This window comes from Ranitomeya variabilis, chromosome 8 (genome assembly GCF_051348905.1).
Source record: "Ranitomeya variabilis isolate aRanVar5 chromosome 8, aRanVar5.hap1, whole genome shotgun sequence".
NCBI classification, from domain to species: domain Eukaryota; kingdom Metazoa; phylum Chordata; class Amphibia; order Anura; family Dendrobatidae; genus Ranitomeya; species Ranitomeya variabilis.
The window spans coordinates 62954458-62972867 of record NC_135239.1 but is presented as its reverse complement, the minus strand read 5'-3'; the positions used below and the strand labels follow the sequence as shown (position 1 = coordinate 62972867).

Here is an 18410-nt window from a genome sequence, read left to right as displayed (position 1 = left end):
GCCCTACAGAATTTGATATACACTTGGAAGACATGTTGTAGTTTATGGATAATACGTGTGTAATACATTTGGCCGGAATTTCCATCTCGCGTTACATCTTTATCTATCTCCAGACCTTTGATGAATGTGTAGCAGCTGGAGGATCTGACTGCGCTCCAGAAAAACTTTGGCTTCAGATCCCGTTCTTCTGCGGCCACAGCTCTGAATGCTGGTAAGGATGACACAGGACTCATCATCTACCCCGCTACCCCGGCATCCTGATGGAAAAAGAAGCCGCTCACATCTCAATTGCATTTTATTTTTGGGGGTTTTTTATGGGGGGAGGGTTGGGTTTGTCTTGTTTTATAGAAAAATATTTAGAATTGAGAGCCCTCAGTGGTTGATACCTTTTAATGGCTAACTCTAATAGAAAATCTGAAGAATTTCTATTAGTCTATGCCTGATGAAGAGACCTGTGTAGTCTCGAAAGCTTGCAATTTGTTACCATCTTTTCAGTTAGCCATTAAAAGGTATCAGGCATTGAGGACTCTCAATTCTAAATATTTTTCTATCTACTGGCTAACACGGTACCAAGATATATATCTTGTTTTATAATATTTTTATAATTATTATTATTATTTTTTTTTTTCTTTTAACAATTACACTATTTTGTGGCCTTCAAGGGGATAATCTGATTCTAATCACTTCCACATGATGAGGTGAGCAGGGCTGGGGACGTCACATCAGCAAATCTCTGCCAGCTCTTGTGTCTGTGACCCGGAGAGGTCACACACATGTCCTGTCCTAAGGAATTGGACATGAGTGCGGTACATGACGCTTCTGCATGTGGGTAGCCAAATATCCAGGGAGGTGAAGACGCCGGCCCGCTCACCCCCTGATGCGGAAGTGCGCACAGTCGCATCACGCTACAAGGGGTATTCCAGTGTTGTGTCCACTACTGCTGCTCTCTGCAACTCAGTCCCGTTCAAGTGAATGGAAATGAGCTGCAATATATTATTATTATTATTTACTTATTTTTTTATTATTTATTGTTTTTTATTTATTTTATTTTTTTTAATTACAGGTTCTCCACCTAACAGTTGGGTTTCACACATTTTCCGGAAAAGACTTAAAGTCTTATTTTTCATAGACTTTTTACCAGTATTTCTCTAAACTTTTTTTAAATTTATTTACCATCCCCCTATATAGACTTGTTACATTTGGGGCCCAAATTAAAGCATACAATTTTTTTTTCTAATTTTATTTATTTATTTTTTATTGTGTGTTCTTTTTGGGGCCCCAAATGTGACAAGTCTATATAGGGGGATGGTAAATAAATGATATATAAAATTTTGAATATAAAAAATGCATGTAGCAGACCAGGTTGCTGCGGAGGTGCTGCCTAATATCCCTTTTGTGTCAGTTTCTTCTTTCTTTTTTTTTGTCTGAATTATTGAATTTTCTGACAATAGAAGTGGGTGAAGAGCTGTATACCTGACTTTTGTTGTATCCATAAGCAGAAAACCTTATGTAATTATTATTTTTACCTGCTACATAAGAAAGTACAAAAATAAGGCTTGGAGGATTAAAAGGGAATCTGTCGGTAGGTTTTTGCCTTGTCAGCTGAAGGCAGCATGCTGTAGGGGATACAACACAGATCTCAGTGATGCCTCTGTTATTAAGCTCTGTGGTTTTGTTTGCCTGCGGTGATTGTTTTAGCACCAGGAAACTTATCATTGCTGTGACTCTGGAGCATAAGTCTCCTGGTTTGACACCCCCCCTCCTGTGACAGGCAGCTCACTGTCTATGGACATTGTATATAGAGAACCAGGTGTGGGCGGGGTTAGCTTCCTCAGCTCTGCTTCATTGCTAAATCTAAAAGCTCTGATTGTCAGAACAGCTGCACCCAGTAAGCTAGGTGTTACCTCGTTGGATTCAGCTTCTCTTTGCCTACATTATGTTGCTCTCAGATGAGGTAGCACAAATATGCTGACAGATTTCCTTTAATCCTAGCGGCAGAGGGTCTGTGGCTCTGCATGTGATGTGGTGGTGTCCTGACAACGTGGCATGTTGTAGTATTTGGAAGCCTCTTGCCAGCCGCTACGCAATAATCTCCAGTAGGAACTTTTGTATAACGAGTGTTTTCCATGCCAGGTTTTTTTTTTTCATGTTAATCCCTCTTTTCATTTACACGCTAATAAAGCCTAGACAATGAGAACAGATGGCATTAATTTACAGCTACCCATACTGGGGTCATGCTACTTTTTTCAGCCTGTCTTAATTAAATTCACAAGTGCCATGGTTCACACAACTGCGCTATTGTCTCTGCTTGGGCACATGAGCATGCGTTGCGATGTGCTGTCTCGTGCTCTTGTTGCAAATGCGTGGGGCATATTCTGACTGTAATAAAATAAAATAATAATAATTTCTAGATGCCCCCAAGAAATGCCACTACGGAATCTGTGAAAATGTAGCTTATGTCGGACGCCATACATAAAGCTCAATTATGCTTGTAGCAGTTATTGGGGCTTGTGTAGAATTGCTGCTACAGTAGTCGCTCAGCAGCGTGTCAATTTTTAAGGTGCTTGTAAGAACAAACAACTTTGCAATTTACCCCTTATTAAAAGTTCTCTTTGTTCTCAAGACCATAGGGATTTTTAATTCTATAGTATACTGCTGGTTTTCTAGGTTACTGGCCACCTTTGTAGTCTGAGTGGTTGTTTACCTAGGTACAGAGTGGTTACTGCAAGCAGGCACTATGAAGTACAGCCTGCAAGCGCTGCTATAATGCTGGATCCGGCCAGTAAAGCTGCCTCTGTAAGCAACCTGGGAGAACACACTGCTCTGACAACTGGCACGACCATGCTACTGGTCTGAATTGTCAGTCTTAAAGAGCGCACTTCCCCCAGCAAGCAGGAAGCCATGAGACAGAGGAGCGGTGTGCACCTAAACAAAGGAAATGAATTCTACCCTTTTCGAAGACGGTGTTGCTGCCAGAGGTAACACTGACGCCTTTCTCCTGGAGAAGGATCCTTTGTGAGATGGCGCTCACTAACGCCTTGGGAATACTCCCTTGGCACGGGATTTAAGCACTCAGGCACGGTTTCTCCACGTAAACAGTCTTATTCAGTTTATTAGACATAATAAACCATAACACAAACGGGTCATTATAGTTCATTTTATATACGTCAACGGAACACTTTAACCGCCGACAGTCTGTTCCAATGGCAGATACGTCTCTGCCCGTGACCCCTTGTTATCTGGTGTTGCCTTACAGGAGCTCCGGCTCCACACACTGACTCCTGCAAGTGCTGGTTCACAGGGGGAAAACTGCCTCACTGGGATCACCGTCCTTGTGACCAGTGCACCTCGGATAGTCCAGACCCGCAGTAGGAACTGTAGCTTCCCCAACACAGAAGCCGTCTCAGGCTCTGTAGATGCAGCCTCTCCGTGCGCTTTCAGGAAGTCCAGTCACAGGCACGTCCAACACACAGGCCATCAGTCCATGGTCTCACCAGATGCTTGCAGGACTCTAGTCCACTCCAGGAGAATCGAACACCCTGACCATTCCAGGACTCACACTCTCATCAGGTGCTTGCAGGACTCCAGTCCATCCCAGGACAATCCAACGTCCTGAGCATTCAGGTCCTGTGTCTTTCTAAGTGCTTCCAGGATGTCTCCACTCCCAGGAGACTGCAACACAGACCAGACCTTGCACATGGACCATACAGATCCAAACACTTTCCTCCTGTGACCAAACCCTGGTCACATTATGTACCTTGTAACCACACCCTCAGGTGAGGTATGGACCACATGGGCTGGACACGTGATCCTGACATCACTGCAGGTCCTCAACACCTGCACTTCCCACAGGAAAAAGGAGTACAGTGAGCACCCTCACCCAGTGGTGAGGTATGTGGGTATCCAGACCCTCCCATCTTATAGCCACCCGCAACCCGGACCCAGATGCACTAAACAACATCTTAGTGCTTATGTGCACCAAAGACTAAATACTCCGGGTTGCATTGCAGGGAGCAGCTCCCCATATCCAGGGAGGCTTACAGCGCAGAAGACCTCCTCCTCTGCGACACATACCGGCCATTCCCCACAATGCCGGGCACTGTCTCACTATCCCCATTACGCCTCTATGCGTGTCCTGGGGAGCACATACAGCGCCCCCTAGCTGTAACAGGGGTCACTGCATCACACCTTCTTATGGGAAAGTTCATCAGCAGCCATTGCTGATCCGTAGTTTAGCCCCTTCCTTACACAACCAAATTTCATTTTGTGCTTTAACTTTTTCTCTCCTTCTTTTAAAAGGTGTGTTATATTTTCCTCTTGAATTAGACACATGAGGGTGTGAGCTTTGTGGGACTAGTGGTAGTTTTGAATGGCAACATTCATTTTGTCATATACGGTAGGAAGTGGAAAAAAATTCCAAGTGAAGTGAGGACTTTTTTTTTTTTTTTTTTTTTTTTTTACTCATCAACCTGGGTTTTTTTATGCAGGCCATTTTGGAGTACAGATTATTTAATTTTTTTTTTTTCATCTGGAAAATGTGTGGTGGTGAGACTTAGGCTTGGCCTCCTAGGAGGATCAAGATGGCTGCGAAGATGGTCTTTAGAAGGCCCCCAGTGGCTATGACAACTCATCGGCACACCTCAATCACATCACAGTGGGCCAGTCAGATCCAGTACATGCCCACACGGCATCCCATCCATTTCTATGCCTTGGTCAGTGATGAACTATTTTAATACCGCTGTGAAACAGCAGTGATCGTGGCTGTTACATGCAGATGCCACCTGTATAATTCGGCCGGCATTTGCTGCTTATGGTGCAGGTTCAGCTTGTGAGCCCGCTCCATAAATGCGGTCCTGACATAAGACATACTAATCAAATTGCTAGGTGCTTCACCCAGTGAAATAGTTAGCATCCAGCTGTACCAAGGCCTGCTGTCTGATGAAGGGTCGGCACCTGAAATGTTAACCTACTAACTGTGGTGTAACCAATGGCTATGAAATACTGACCATAAATCCTATCCGAAACTTCTCCCAGTACCTTTAGGAGTGCGGTTCCTTCACTCTGTCTACTATAAGACGTAGTATTACATCCTACATCGTACAGAATCCTTTACACTTGCTTCCTCCTTGAGCCCTTTCTTAGATTGGCTTGCCAATGATTTGATTGATATATATTTATATAATATAATTTGTTTTGTTTGTTTTTTTTTGTGACGTATTTTAGGATTTTAATTTTTTGCATCAGAAACTGTCCTGTCGCTAAGCAACTACATAGACTACTATAGTATTGAAACATTGTTTCAAGAAAAAAATTTCTACAAAACACACAGGCATTTTTTTTTTTTGGCGAATATGCTAGAAACTAGTTGTGGGAAATGATCAGGCAGATAACCTAGCCCTATTATCCAGGTAATTGGCGCTCCATGGTCTGTGGCGCACACACAGCTCTGCTGGTTCTTTAATGGCTTGTATGAGCTAAAAGGAAAGATAACATTGCCGCCCAAGAATAAAGGGTTCACACTGTAAACAAAGCTATACAGGCTTTGGGGAGCTGATTTTTAGATTCTACATACATTATATTTTGTGATCGCTTTTTTTTTTTTTCCAACAAATTTCCTTCTTGCAGTCCAAAATGTGGTTACCATATACAGCTCTGGCAAAAACGAAGAGACCACTGCACAGTTTTATAAAAATCAGCTTCTCTACATGTCTGACAGCCATTCCATTCCAGTGTCAGTTGAATTCCAACCAGAGTACACCTCATTCTATATAATGTGCTTCTGATTAGGTGATCACCTGAACCAAATCTTATTTAATGAAGGAAAGTATAAAAAACCCTGCTGTGGTGTTCACAATCCTCTTGTAATAGGACAAGCTGGATGGCAAAACAAGTGCTAGTAATATCCCTAAAGTAATAGGAATTAAAAAATAACGTTTAACCATGTCAAAAGAGTTGAAAAGAAAAGTATTGAGTGAGGAAAAGAAGGGCTCAATTCTGGCTTTATTAGCAGAGGGACACCGTGAGCGTTATGTTGCCTCCATCCTTAAAATTTCTAACATGGCAGTCCATTACAACAAGGTCAAGCAGCAGACATTGGGGACAACGAAGCTACAGACCGGCAGAGGGCGAAAACGACTCTCCACTGACCAGGATAGCCGTCATCTTATTCGAATATCACTCAGCAACCGCAGGATGAGATCAAGTGACCTTCAAAAGGAATGGCAAATGGCAGGTGGGGTGAAGAGCATGGTAAGAACAGTTCATAACAGGCTCCTAAAGGCAGGACTCAAGTCATGTAAAGCTAGAAAAAAGCCTTTCATCAATGAGAAGCAAAGGAGAGCCAGGCTGAAGTTTGCCAAAGACCATAAGGATTGGACCATAGAGGACTGGAGTAAGGTAATCTTCTCTGATGAGTCTAATTTTCAGCTTTGCCCAACACCTGGTAATCTAATGGTTAGACGAAGACCTGGAGAGGCGTACAAGCCACAGTGTCTTGCACCCACTGTGAAATGTGGTGGAGGATTGGTGATGATCTGGAGATGCTTCAGCAAGGCTGGAATTGGGCAGGTTAATCTTTGCAAAGGACGTATGAATCAAGCCGCATACAAGGTTATCCTGGAAAAACAATTGATTCCTTCTGCTCAGGCAATGTTCCCCAACTCTGAGGACTGTTTTTTTCCAGAAGGACAATCCGCCATTCCACACAGCTAGGTCAATCAAGGTGTGGATGAAGGACCACCACATCAAATCCCTGTCATGGCCAGCCCAATCTCCAGACCTGAACCCCATTGAAAACCTATGGAATGTAATCAAGAGGAAGATGGATAGTCACAAGCCATCAAACAAAGAACTGCTTACTTTTGTACCAGGAGTGGCATAAGGTCACCCAAAAGCAGTGTGAAAGACTGGTGGAAAGCATGACAAGACGCTTGAAAGCTGTGACTAAAAATCATGGTTATTCCACAAAATATTGATTTCTGACCTCTTTCTGCGTTAAAACATTAGTATTGTTTCTCAATGATTCTGAACTTGTTTTTTTGCATTATTTGAGATCTGCAAGCAATGCATTTTTTTGTTATTTTGACCATTTCTCATTTTCAGAAAATAAATACAAAATGTATTGCTTGGAATGTGGGAGACATATTGTCAGTAATTTATATAATAAAAGAACAATTTACATTTTACTCAAAAATATACCTATGAAGAGAAAAATCAGACAAACTGAACATTTTGCTGTGGTCTCTTAATTTTTGCCAGATCTGTATATGACAACCTCACAGATCAAAGTAAAAGAAAATCTACTACAACCCATGCATTAAAAACAATGTGGGGGACAAAAACAAGGAGTTAAAGGGACGTAAAGAGGCAAATGGACAAAGTCACCGCTTAGCCAATCACTAGATAGGGCGTGTCACTGCTGGGTGCACTGATTGGCTAAGTGGGCATTTCCAACCATTTCCAGTAAGCTGAGAGAGGGAGACCAGTGGGCACCGCATAGGTGCCAGAAGAGGACCTGCGGGGAATCGGAAAGGGAGAGTATGATTTATTTTAAGGCAGCTTAAGCAATTTGAAAAATAAATGCTGTTCCCTTTTTTTTATGTTTTTTACGTTTTGGTATGCTTTTAAAAAAAATATGCAAATGAACGTGAATTCAGTTGAAACCCTTAATTCCACACAGATCGATGCATCATTACATCAGGAGCCGAATGTAACACTTCAAGTAATCAACGTGTAAAATCAAGTCCTATCTTTTCCAGGCTGGGAATTCACTAATTAGCTGAAACTCGCTGTAAACAGACAGCAGGATATTGAGTAAAAGTGTTAAAATGTCATCAAATATTTATGAGACGATCAAGGTCTCATTAGACTTTTCAGCAAATACGTGGTCCGCAGCATGCCGTGTATCCAGCAGCCTGCCTGCTCCCTCTAATCACAGGTATCAGTGATGGACCATTATGTAGTACTAGATGGTGGCCCGATTCTAACACATCGGGTATTCTAGAATATGTATGTATGTATATAGCAGCCACATAGTATATAGGAGCCACGTAGTATATAACACAGCCCATGAATTGTATAGCACAGGCCACGCAGTATATAACACAGCCCACGCACTATATAGCACAGCCCACGCACTATATAGCACAGCCCACGCAGTATAGAACGCAGCCCACGCAGTATAGAACGCAGCCCACGCAGTATAGAACACAGCCCACGCAGTATAGAACACAGCCCACGCAGTATAGAACACAGCCCACGCAGTATATAACACAGCCCACGCAGTATATAACACAGCCCACGCAGTATATAACACAGCCCACGCAGTATATAACACAGCCCACGCAGTATATAACACAGCCCACGCAGTATATAACACAGCCCACGCAGTATATAACACAGCCCACGCAGTATATAACACAGCCCACGCAGTATATAACACAGCCCACGCAGTATATAACACTGCCCACGCAGTATATAACACTGCCCACGCAGTATATAACACTGCCCACGCAGTATATAACACTGCCCACGCAGTATATAACACTGCCCACGCAGTATATAACACTGCCCACGCAGTATATAACACTGCCCACGCAGTATATAACACTGCCCACGCAGTATATAACACTGCCCACGCAGTATATAACACTGCCCACGCAGTATATAACACTGCCCACGCAGTATATAACACTGCCCACGCAGTATATAACACTGCCCACGCAGTATATAACACTGCCCACGCAGTATATAACACTGCCCACGCAGTATATAGCACAGCCTACGCAGTATATAACACAGCCTACGCAGTATATAACACAGCCTACATAATATATAGCACAGGGCACGCAGTATATAACAGTGGCCACGCAGTTTATAACACTGCCCACGTAGTATATAACACTGCCTACGTAGTATATAGCAGCCACGCAGTATATAACACAGCCCACGTAATATATAGCACAGCCCACACAGTATATAACACTGCCCACGTAGTATATAGCAGCCACGTAGTATATAACAGCCCACGTAGTATATAGCAGTGTGGGCACCATATCCCTGTTAAAAAAAAAAATAATAATAATTAAAATAAAAAATAGTTATAGACTCACCCGCCGGCGTCCAGCGAAAGCTGTCCCGATGCGCTCGGTGCTGCCGCCAGCTTCCGTTCCCAGCGATGCATTGCGAAATTACCCAGATGACTTAGCGGTCTAGCGAGACCGCTAAGTCTTCTGGGTAATTTCATAATGCATCTCTGGGAACGGAAGCTGGCTGCAGCCGCGCGCGCATCGGCGGACGACGGAAGGTGAGAATAGCAGGTTTTTTGGTTTTTTTTATTATTTTTAACATTAGATTTTTTTACTCTTGATATTGACAGCATCAATAGTAAAAAGTTGGTCACACAGGGTTAATAGCAGCGTTAACTGAGTGCGTAAGGCTACTTTCACACTTCCGTCTTTTTAGATGCGTCGTTTTGGGAAAAAAACGCATCCTGCAAATGTGCCCGCAGGATGCGTTTCTTCCCCATAGACTTGTATTGCCGACGGATCACGACGTATGGCCACACGTCGCGTCCGTCGTGCACTGGATGCGTCGGTATTTGGCAGACTGTCGCAGCGAAAAAAGGTTCAAGGGAACATTTTTTTCATACGTCGTGTCCTGCATTTTAAACTGCGCATGCGCGGGCGGTACTCCGCCCCCTCCTCCCTGGGAGTTTACTATGGGCAGCGGACACGTTGAAACACTGTCCGCTGCCCAAGTTGTGCAGAAAATCACCACTGTCTGTCGGTACGTTGCGCCGACGCTTTGTGACGGCACCGTACCGACGGAAGTGTGAAAGAATTACACCGCGGCATAACGCCGTCCGTTAACGCTGCCATTAACCCTGTGTGAGCGCTGAATGGAGGGGAGTATGGAGCGGGCGCCAGGCACTGACTGGACGGAAGTAGAGAGGGACTAATTCTCGCCCGGGCTGTGCCCATCGCTGATTGGCCAGTCAGCGACGCGGGATTTCCGTGACAGACAGACAGACAAACAGACGGAAGTGCCCCTTAGACAATTATATATAGATGATGGTCAGCATGGCGTGTAGCCAGCAGCCTGCCTGCTCCTCTAATCACAGGTATCAGTGATGGACCCTTTATGTTGTATGATGGTCAGCATGCCATGTATCCAGCAGCCTGCCTGCTCCTCTAATCACAGGTATCAGTGATGGACCCATTATGTTGTATGACGGTCAGCATGCTGTGTATCCAGCAGCCTGCCTGTTCCTCTAATCACAGGTATCAGTGATGGACCATTATGTAGTACTAGATGGTGGCCCGATTCTAACGCAATGGGTATTCTAGAATATGTATGTATATAGCAGCCACATAGTATATAGCACAGCCCACGTAACACAGACAGCCACGTAGTACATAGCACAGCCACGTAGTATATAACACAGCCCACGTAGTATATAACACAGCCCACGTAGTATATAACACAGCCCACGTAGTATATAGCACAGCCACGTAGTATATAGCACAGCCACGTAGTATATAGCAGCCACTTAGTATATAACACTGCCCACGTAGTATATAGCACAGCCGCGTAGTATATAACACAGCCCACATAATATATAGCACAGCCCACGTAATATATAACACAGCCCACGTAGTATATAACACAGCCCACGTAGTATATAACACAGCCCACGTAGTATATAACACAGCCCACGTAGTATATAACACTGCCCACGTAGTATATTGCACAGCCCACGTAGTATTTAACGCTGCCTACGTAGTATATAGCAGTGTGGGCACCATATCCCCGTTAAAAAAAAAAAAAAAAAATTAAAATAAAAAATAGTTATATACTCACCCTCCGGCGGCCCCCGGATCCAGGCGAGGTGTTTAGCGATGCTCCTCGCTACGCTCTGGGCCATGCATTGCGGTCTCGCGAGATGATGACGTAACGGTCTTGCGAGAGCGCTACGTCATCATCTCGCGAGACCGCAAAGTATGGCCCGGAGCGTCGCGAGGAACGGGAAAGGCGCCGGAAGGTGAGAATAGCACGATTTTTTATTTTTTTAATTATTTTTAACATTAGATCTTTTTACTATTGATGCTGCATAGGCAGCATCAATAGTAAAAAGTTGGTCACACAGGGTTAATAGCAGCGATAACACACTGCGTTACACTGCGTTATGCCGTGGTGTAACACAGTCGTTTTAACGGACTGCTACAACGCTGTATGGGTGGCGGGCGCTGACTGGGGGGGGGGGGGGGGGGGGAGTATGGAGGGGGCACTGAGTGCAGGGGAGTAGGGAGCGGCCATTTCGCAGCCGGACTGTGCCAGTCGCTGATTGGTCACGGCAAGCTGGCCGCGACCAATCAGCGACTTGGGATTTCCGTGACAGACAGAAAGATGGAAGTGCCCCTTAGACAATTATATAGTAGATGATGGTGTATATTGGCAGACAAGATAAGAATATCCTCGATTATCCGGCATCCACCTATTAACTGCAGCGTAATTGATTCTTTTACTTATAAAGATATTTGTGCAAATTCTGTAGGGGTCAGTGATCCCTTTTTTAATTCTTATACAGTGCCTTACATTAAAAATAATTTGTCACCAGGTTTGTGCCTAATCTGAGAGCAGCATGATGTAGGGACAGAGGCCCTGATTCCAACGATGTGTCACTTACTGGGCTGACTGATAAATCACTAGTTTATCAGCAGGATATTATGCCTAGAGAACTAGTACACCTGCTGCTGTGTATTCCTCCATATTTATAAGCTCTGTATAACCCCGCCCCCTCCACTGATTGGCAGCTTTTTGCCTACCAGAAAAGTGTACACAGAAATCTGCAAATCCGTGGTGGGGGCGGGGTTATACAGAGCTTATGAATATGGAGGACTACACAGCAGCAGGTGTACTAGTTCTCTAGGCATAATCTCCTGCTGATAAACTAGTGATTTATCAGTCAGCCCAGTAAGTGACACATCGCTGGAATCAGGGTGTCTGCCAATGCGTGATGCTGCTCTCAAATTAGGTAGTAAAACCTGGTGACAGACTCCTTATAATTACCATTTGTTGTGGCCATCATACGGTATTTGTTTTTGACACAGTTGTGCAGACAGTATTCTACCTAATATCTCCTCATCTGTAGACTGCTCTCCATAGATTACTGTGAAGATTGAGTCGATTTTATGGCTCCATAGCTGCTGCTTTATTACTTGGGCTTCTCAAATAATTTGTTGAAGAGAAAGCTATAAAACTGCTCTTGTGGTCCTAGGTGTCACTAAAAATGTTATTGCAATGTAGATAGTAGATTTGGGGAATATTTTAATTGCTCCCACTGAGACTAAACTTTTATACATTTTATGACGAAAAAAAACGTGGTTTTTTTTTTCTATCCTGCTATTTCCTAAACTATGTGGGATAGAAAGACTCAGCAGATAAAAGGTAAATGATAAAATTGGAGTATTTTTTAAAGGGGCAGGTAGGATCATAGACCCCAATCTGGAAAGCATTAGCCCACCCTAGCGTGTACATGCTGAGTGCTGACTCCTCGGACCATTGCTCATTGAACTAATGAAGTAAAGGCCTTTCTCTTGCGAGTTCACTAGATTAGTTATATATGCGCTGCGGCTGATCTGTACAATTGGCCTAGCTGCTGTCCGGCAACGCCGCATATCCCGGTACCGGTGTTGTGCTATTGGCCTGTAACGTCCTGAATAACCACCATGGTTTGTGTCAGTACAGTGCTGGCTTATTAGGGTGAATCTGTCAGAGTGTTTTTGTTTGTAATCCGAGGACAGCATAATGTAGGGGTTAAAACACTGAATTCAACAATGTGTCACTTATTAAGCTGTTTGCTGTTGTTTACATACAATGAAGGATTTATCACTAGGACATTGACAATTGCTCACGTGCTAGCTAGTCACAGCAATGATAGACTCCGCCCCCTGATGTGATGGGCAGCTCACTGTTTATAGACTATGTTCACAGAGAGCCAGGTGTGGGACGAGGAAGCATTCTTGGCTCAGCTGAATTCTACAGATTGTCAAAACTGCTGCACCCAGTAAACTAAGTGATACATCGTTGGAATCCAGGTCTCTTTTCCTACATTATGCTGCTTTCAGATGTGGTAGCAAAAACCTGGTGACAGATTCCCTTTAAAGTAGCAACGAACTGAATTGTAAATCCATAAGTCATGGTTTCTGAGATCCGCAACCAAATAAATGCACAGAATGGCCCTCAAAGCGTTCCTTTTCAGCAGTTAATAGGAGAATCAGTCACTGCTCTTCTGTAGTCCTGGAGGTCTAGATAAGCTACATAGCAACAGAACCTGTCACCAAGGGTTTGCTACCTCATCGAGAGAGCAGCGTAATGTAGGAAAAGAGACCCTGATTCCATCGATTTATCACTTAGTTTACTGGGCGCAGCAGTACTGACAAAATCAAGAGGTTTTAGTTGTAGCAAGTACAGAACACAAAAAGCTGCCGCCGTCCACACCTCAGCTCTCATGGTACATTGGAGATTGACAGAGAGCTGCTAATCAGTGCTGGGGACGGAGTTGGACCAGGTATCATCATGGGGCACCTAGTCAGGGGCAGTGATAATATCCTGCTGATAAAACACTCGTTGTACAGAAACGGCACACAGCCTAGTAAGTGACACACCGCTGAAATCAGTGCTTCAACCCCTACCTCATTCTGCCCACAGATTACTTAGATAAAAACCTGCTAACCTGTTCCTTTCATAAGGAGGTCTTTTGTGCCTCCCTGGTTTCTCCGCCATCTCCTTGAGGAGATTATATCGGTCTGTTGACACTTCTCTGTCCATTAGCTCCTATTTATTACTGCTGTTGTGTTTCTGGACTAAGTAATTGGGCTTCACAAGATCTGACTAATATGTCATCATGTTTTCCATACATTAATGCCTAGCGCTGACAATTGTGTAGGTTTTATGGCTCCGTAGCTGCAGCTTTACTACTTGCGCTTTTTGTTTGTTGAAGAAGAAGCTATAAAGCCATTATGGTGGTGCGAGGCGCCTCTACAAATGTTATTCTAATGGTAACGACTTGTAGATGGTGGGTAAGGGGAATACTTTAATCGTTCTCTGAGACTAAACGTCTACATTTTGTGAATATAGTTTCACTGCCATGATAAAATATCTCTAAACTAATGTTTATTAGGGAGCAAGGAGACAGTCAGCAGATAATAAGTAAATGGAGGATCGTATGTATTATACAGAGATGGAGAATATCTCCGCACTCGGCGGTCCATCCCGATGGCCGATCAGCCAGTGTTTTATAGGCCGTGGTCTGGCCCAATCTTTTCTGAGACCGGTCTGATGTACGAGATGTGAACTAACCTTGCCACAAATCTATTTGCAGGTCCCGGCCCTGCAGCCAGGTGTGAAATCCCTTCCCATGGTCCGGAGCCCTGAGACCCGCCGTCCAGCTCCCGGAATCCGCGGCTCTTCTTTTGATTAACTGGCCTGGTGTGACGCCATTCTTGTGGCAGAACATGCGTCACTCTAGAACGATGATATCGCGTGAGGCCGGCTAATAAAACCAAGGGCCGCAGATGCCGGGAGTTAGGAGGTGGTTTTAAGGGATCCAGTCCACGGCCAGAGATTACTGACCCTTTCATTGGGTCCTACAACTGAGCACCAACTCTAGTGTGAACCATATTGGATTTCGGAATTCATTCTGCACCGCCATACTAGTGTCCACATTGTTCATGTTAAAATTCGAGCTCAAATGTCCATCTTGGTCAAACATTTTGAGCATTTTTTTCTTATCAGTAGATGGTTGTATGATATAGAGAAAGAAGAAGAAAAATCTCTGAAGTACGGTATTTATTTTTATGGGTATGTGCTCACGTTCAAAATTCGCAGCAGAAGAAGCTGCTGGACATACTGATGTGTTGGCGGGAAAAAATCTGTGGAATATGAACCTTTTGTTTTATACTTTTTCTTTTTTTTAATTGCGCTTTTGTGTTTTCCTAATGGTTTGGAATGATTTTTAAATATGCCACATGTCAATTCTTGTTTTTGCAGAATTTTTCAAATTTGCAAGAGGGGAAAAAAGGAACGTGTGCATGAGATTTCAGGAATGTCCTTCACATTTCTGCTACTAGGAAATGCTTCAGTTTTTGTGACAAAACTGCGCAGAAAAGAAATGCCCCAAAAAGCAGCATTTACTTAGCTTGTGCACATACCATCTGTATTGTCATTTTTTACTGTCCGCTGCCCTTTTCCAAAAATAATGCCTATAACGGAGCTCTCATTTCAGGAATGTGGGGAGCAGATGGGCCCTGGACCAAGCCAAGTACAACCTGATTAATGAATACTTTCTGGTGGGAGTGACGGAGGAGCTGGAAGATTTTATCATGTTGCTGGAAGCTGCATTACCTCGTTTCTTCAGAGGAGCCACAGAGTTATACCGATCAGGTACTGAGACGCCTTGTGATCAGTTCTCACAGTAAGAGATAAATCCACTGGACCGCACAGAAGTAAAACACATCTGTCCTTCAGAATCACTGCACGTCGTGGTAGTGCTGTCTCAGAGAAGGTTCACCATTAAACACTTTCTGGGTGGCACCAAGACGTGTCTGACACCTTGAGACCCACAAGATCACTAGTGTTTATTGGCATGCCATGCCTTTTTATTGTATGACTTGAGATTCAAAGATCTTGAGACAGAAAATACAGGGGTACATCTTTGTTCTAGTGATTACCACCCAACGACCACTGCTGAGTTGTTTCGGTGACATCAGAAGATGTTTGTCCATAGACCCGTGGTCCGGCTAGGGCTCGCATCTTTAATACAGGTGTACCAAGGCACCCGTGATCCACTCAAGTTCCAGCCCTCCCACATCTAAGCACCTCACCTTAAGCTTCATGTGTCACTAAAGCGGTCAGGTCCTTGGACCTGCTGCACCCATAATACGATCATGTTCCGGCCCGCCCGCAGGTCTAAGGACCTGACCTGATGTCTTCATGGATCCCTATGAAGATGTCAGCTTTCAGATACATGTCCCATACTGATGACAGATCTCAGGACCCAATGTGGAGGCACAAATACGGTCATAATAATCTCCGCTAAAGAAAATTTATGATCAATCAAGCACTGCGTCTTTTTTATGGTATTCCTGAGATTTCCTGGGTCCTGGCCGTTAGAAAATCCATTTAAAAAACATCTTTCCTCAAGTATTTAAAAAGAAAAATTTTTTTTTAATTTTTCTTTCCCCTTTATTCCTGCTGCTCCTCTGAGTATTCAGCTTTTTTCTTAAAGGGAACCGGTCACAAGAATAAAACACTATTAGCCTGCAGATATGATGTTATTAGCTGTTAATCTGCAGTTTTATAAGGCTATTAACCTGCCTGGCGCCTGCACTTACCTGAACGCTGGGGGAGAAAATTACCAAATAACCTTTATTTTCTCGGCAGTGTTCTGGTTTCAGTCATGGGGGAGGCATCGGCGCAGGTTCAGAACACAGAGCCCTGGATGTATCACCCCTTCTGGGCCCTGATTGACACTGGCTCTGCATTAGGACCACCTGAATCTGTATCGGCGTCGCCCCTGTGACTGAAACCAGAGCGCTGGCGGGGGAATAAAATTCCATTTTCTCCCTGCAGCGTTTGGCTAAGTGCAGGCGCAGGGCAGGTTAGTAACGCTATTAACCTCATATCTGCAGGTTAATAGTGTTTTTCTGGTGACTGTTTCCACCATACAGGCTACACGAGCTGCATGTTGGTGTTGGTCCTGTGGGGTGGTGTGTCCTGGAGCCATGGGGGCTCAGCTTTGTAGCATGGGTGCTGTAGGGCCCCGGGTTGCCTGCCCTGCTGGTGCAGGATCACTGTGGCTTTGGATGGCACATGGCTTCACACCTGTAAGATCAGGGACCCACTGAGAGGTACGTCATAGCCGCAATAGATCAATGAATGAGTTTTGAAACTTTTTTTAAGTAAGCAAAGCACAATAATAATAATAATAATAATAATAAACACTTAGTAAAAAATACCCAGATCTCTGGAACCTTATGGCAAGCTTAAAGTAAACCCATTAAGCAGAATACTCAGGGGAGCAAGGGGTATAAAAATGAAAAAAACTGGCTATGTCTGACCTTTTGCAGGTCTTGCATTTGAGAGGAATATTAAATCTTTTGGTGATTTCTAATGCAATTGAATTACAAATAATTTCGTGTATTTTTTTTTTCATTTTCTAAGTTTCTGTATCTTTTTCTTTTTGTCTGCTTTCATATGCCAAAGGTAAAAAATCTCACCTAAGAAAAACAACCGAGAAAAAGGCACCTTCCAAGGAGACGACTGCAAAACTTCAGCAGTCAGACATCTGGAAAATGGAGAATGAATTTTACGAGTTTGCACTCGAGCAGTTCCAGTTTGTCAGGGCGCACGCAGTACGAGAAAAAGACGGAGAACTGTACATTCTGTCACAGAACTTTTTCTATGAAAAAATCTATCCAAAGTCAAACTAAGGACACCGTGCGCCGTTAGTTTAATGGACGACACCTTTTGTTCATAAGACTTTAATTTCGGGCCTACAGACTAAATGACACTCTTGAGACGGATCATTGATGACTTCTTCTAAGGTCGTCCTCAGATGAGCCAGATCAAATGTTCACCACTAAGAAGACAAGACGTGAGCTGATCGCCGTCCTGTGCGGCTCGATCATACCAATAAATGCAGGACGCGAGCTCTTAGCGCTATCAATATGGACACTGGACAGTCTGGAATAAACACTGTACAGACAGAACCAAACTGTTACTTTGTTTTAATTCAAGTGTTAAAAACAATTTTTTTTTTTCCTTTTTTAATTTTTTTCTTTTTTTTTTTTGTGTTCAGTCTAAACTTGCTATTGATTCTGTACTTTTCACCTGTGAATATTTCCACACATTGAGGAGCTGTATGTGACACGCTGCTGTGTAACTCGTCCATTCTTCCACCGGTGCTCAATTAGACTCGTGCCAGTTCACTGGCAGTGGCTCAAAATGAAGACAGTATTTTAGTAGTTTTTAATTTTTGGTTTCTTGCCCTTTCATACATTTCCATGAAAGAATTGAAGAATGGGACATTTTTTTATGAATATATGTATTGTATGGCTCTTGTTGAATTAAGATAAAAAAATAAAAAATCTGTTAGATACTGTATTCAGAAAGATTTATAACTGATGTGATCCATAATCTTTAAATACGCAATATTTCTGGAAATTCAGAGTAACCTGCTTGTGGATTTACCAGCTACGTTCCAAAAATTGGCCAACGCATACATTAGTGTTTTAAAGGTTTCGTCCATCCTTAGCCCACAGGTCTGCAGTTACTCTGTGACTGCAGACTTGTGAATCCTCACATCGCGCACACTGTACGCCATGAGGATTCTCTGGTGCCGGGAGAGG

The 18410-nt window shown here is 43.6% G+C and overlaps 1 protein-coding gene across 1 annotated transcript in view; it reads left to right on the top strand.

The window, feature by feature from the left end:
* The window catches only part of HS2ST1 (heparan sulfate 2-O-sulfotransferase 1), a 123108-nt gene extending 104943 nt beyond the window's left edge, over positions 1 to 18165 (top strand). Inside the window, exons 5-7 of the mRNA XM_077278823.1 lie at positions 114 to 211; positions 15287 to 15444; positions 17266 to 18165. Coding sequence (XP_077134938.1) covers positions 114 to 211; positions 15287 to 15444; positions 17266 to 17492 — 483 coding nt within the window. The 3' untranslated portion in view covers positions 17493 to 18165. The remainder of the gene's footprint in view (positions 1 to 113; positions 212 to 15286; positions 15445 to 17265) is intronic.
* Positions 18166 to 18410: the final 245 nt, after the last annotated feature.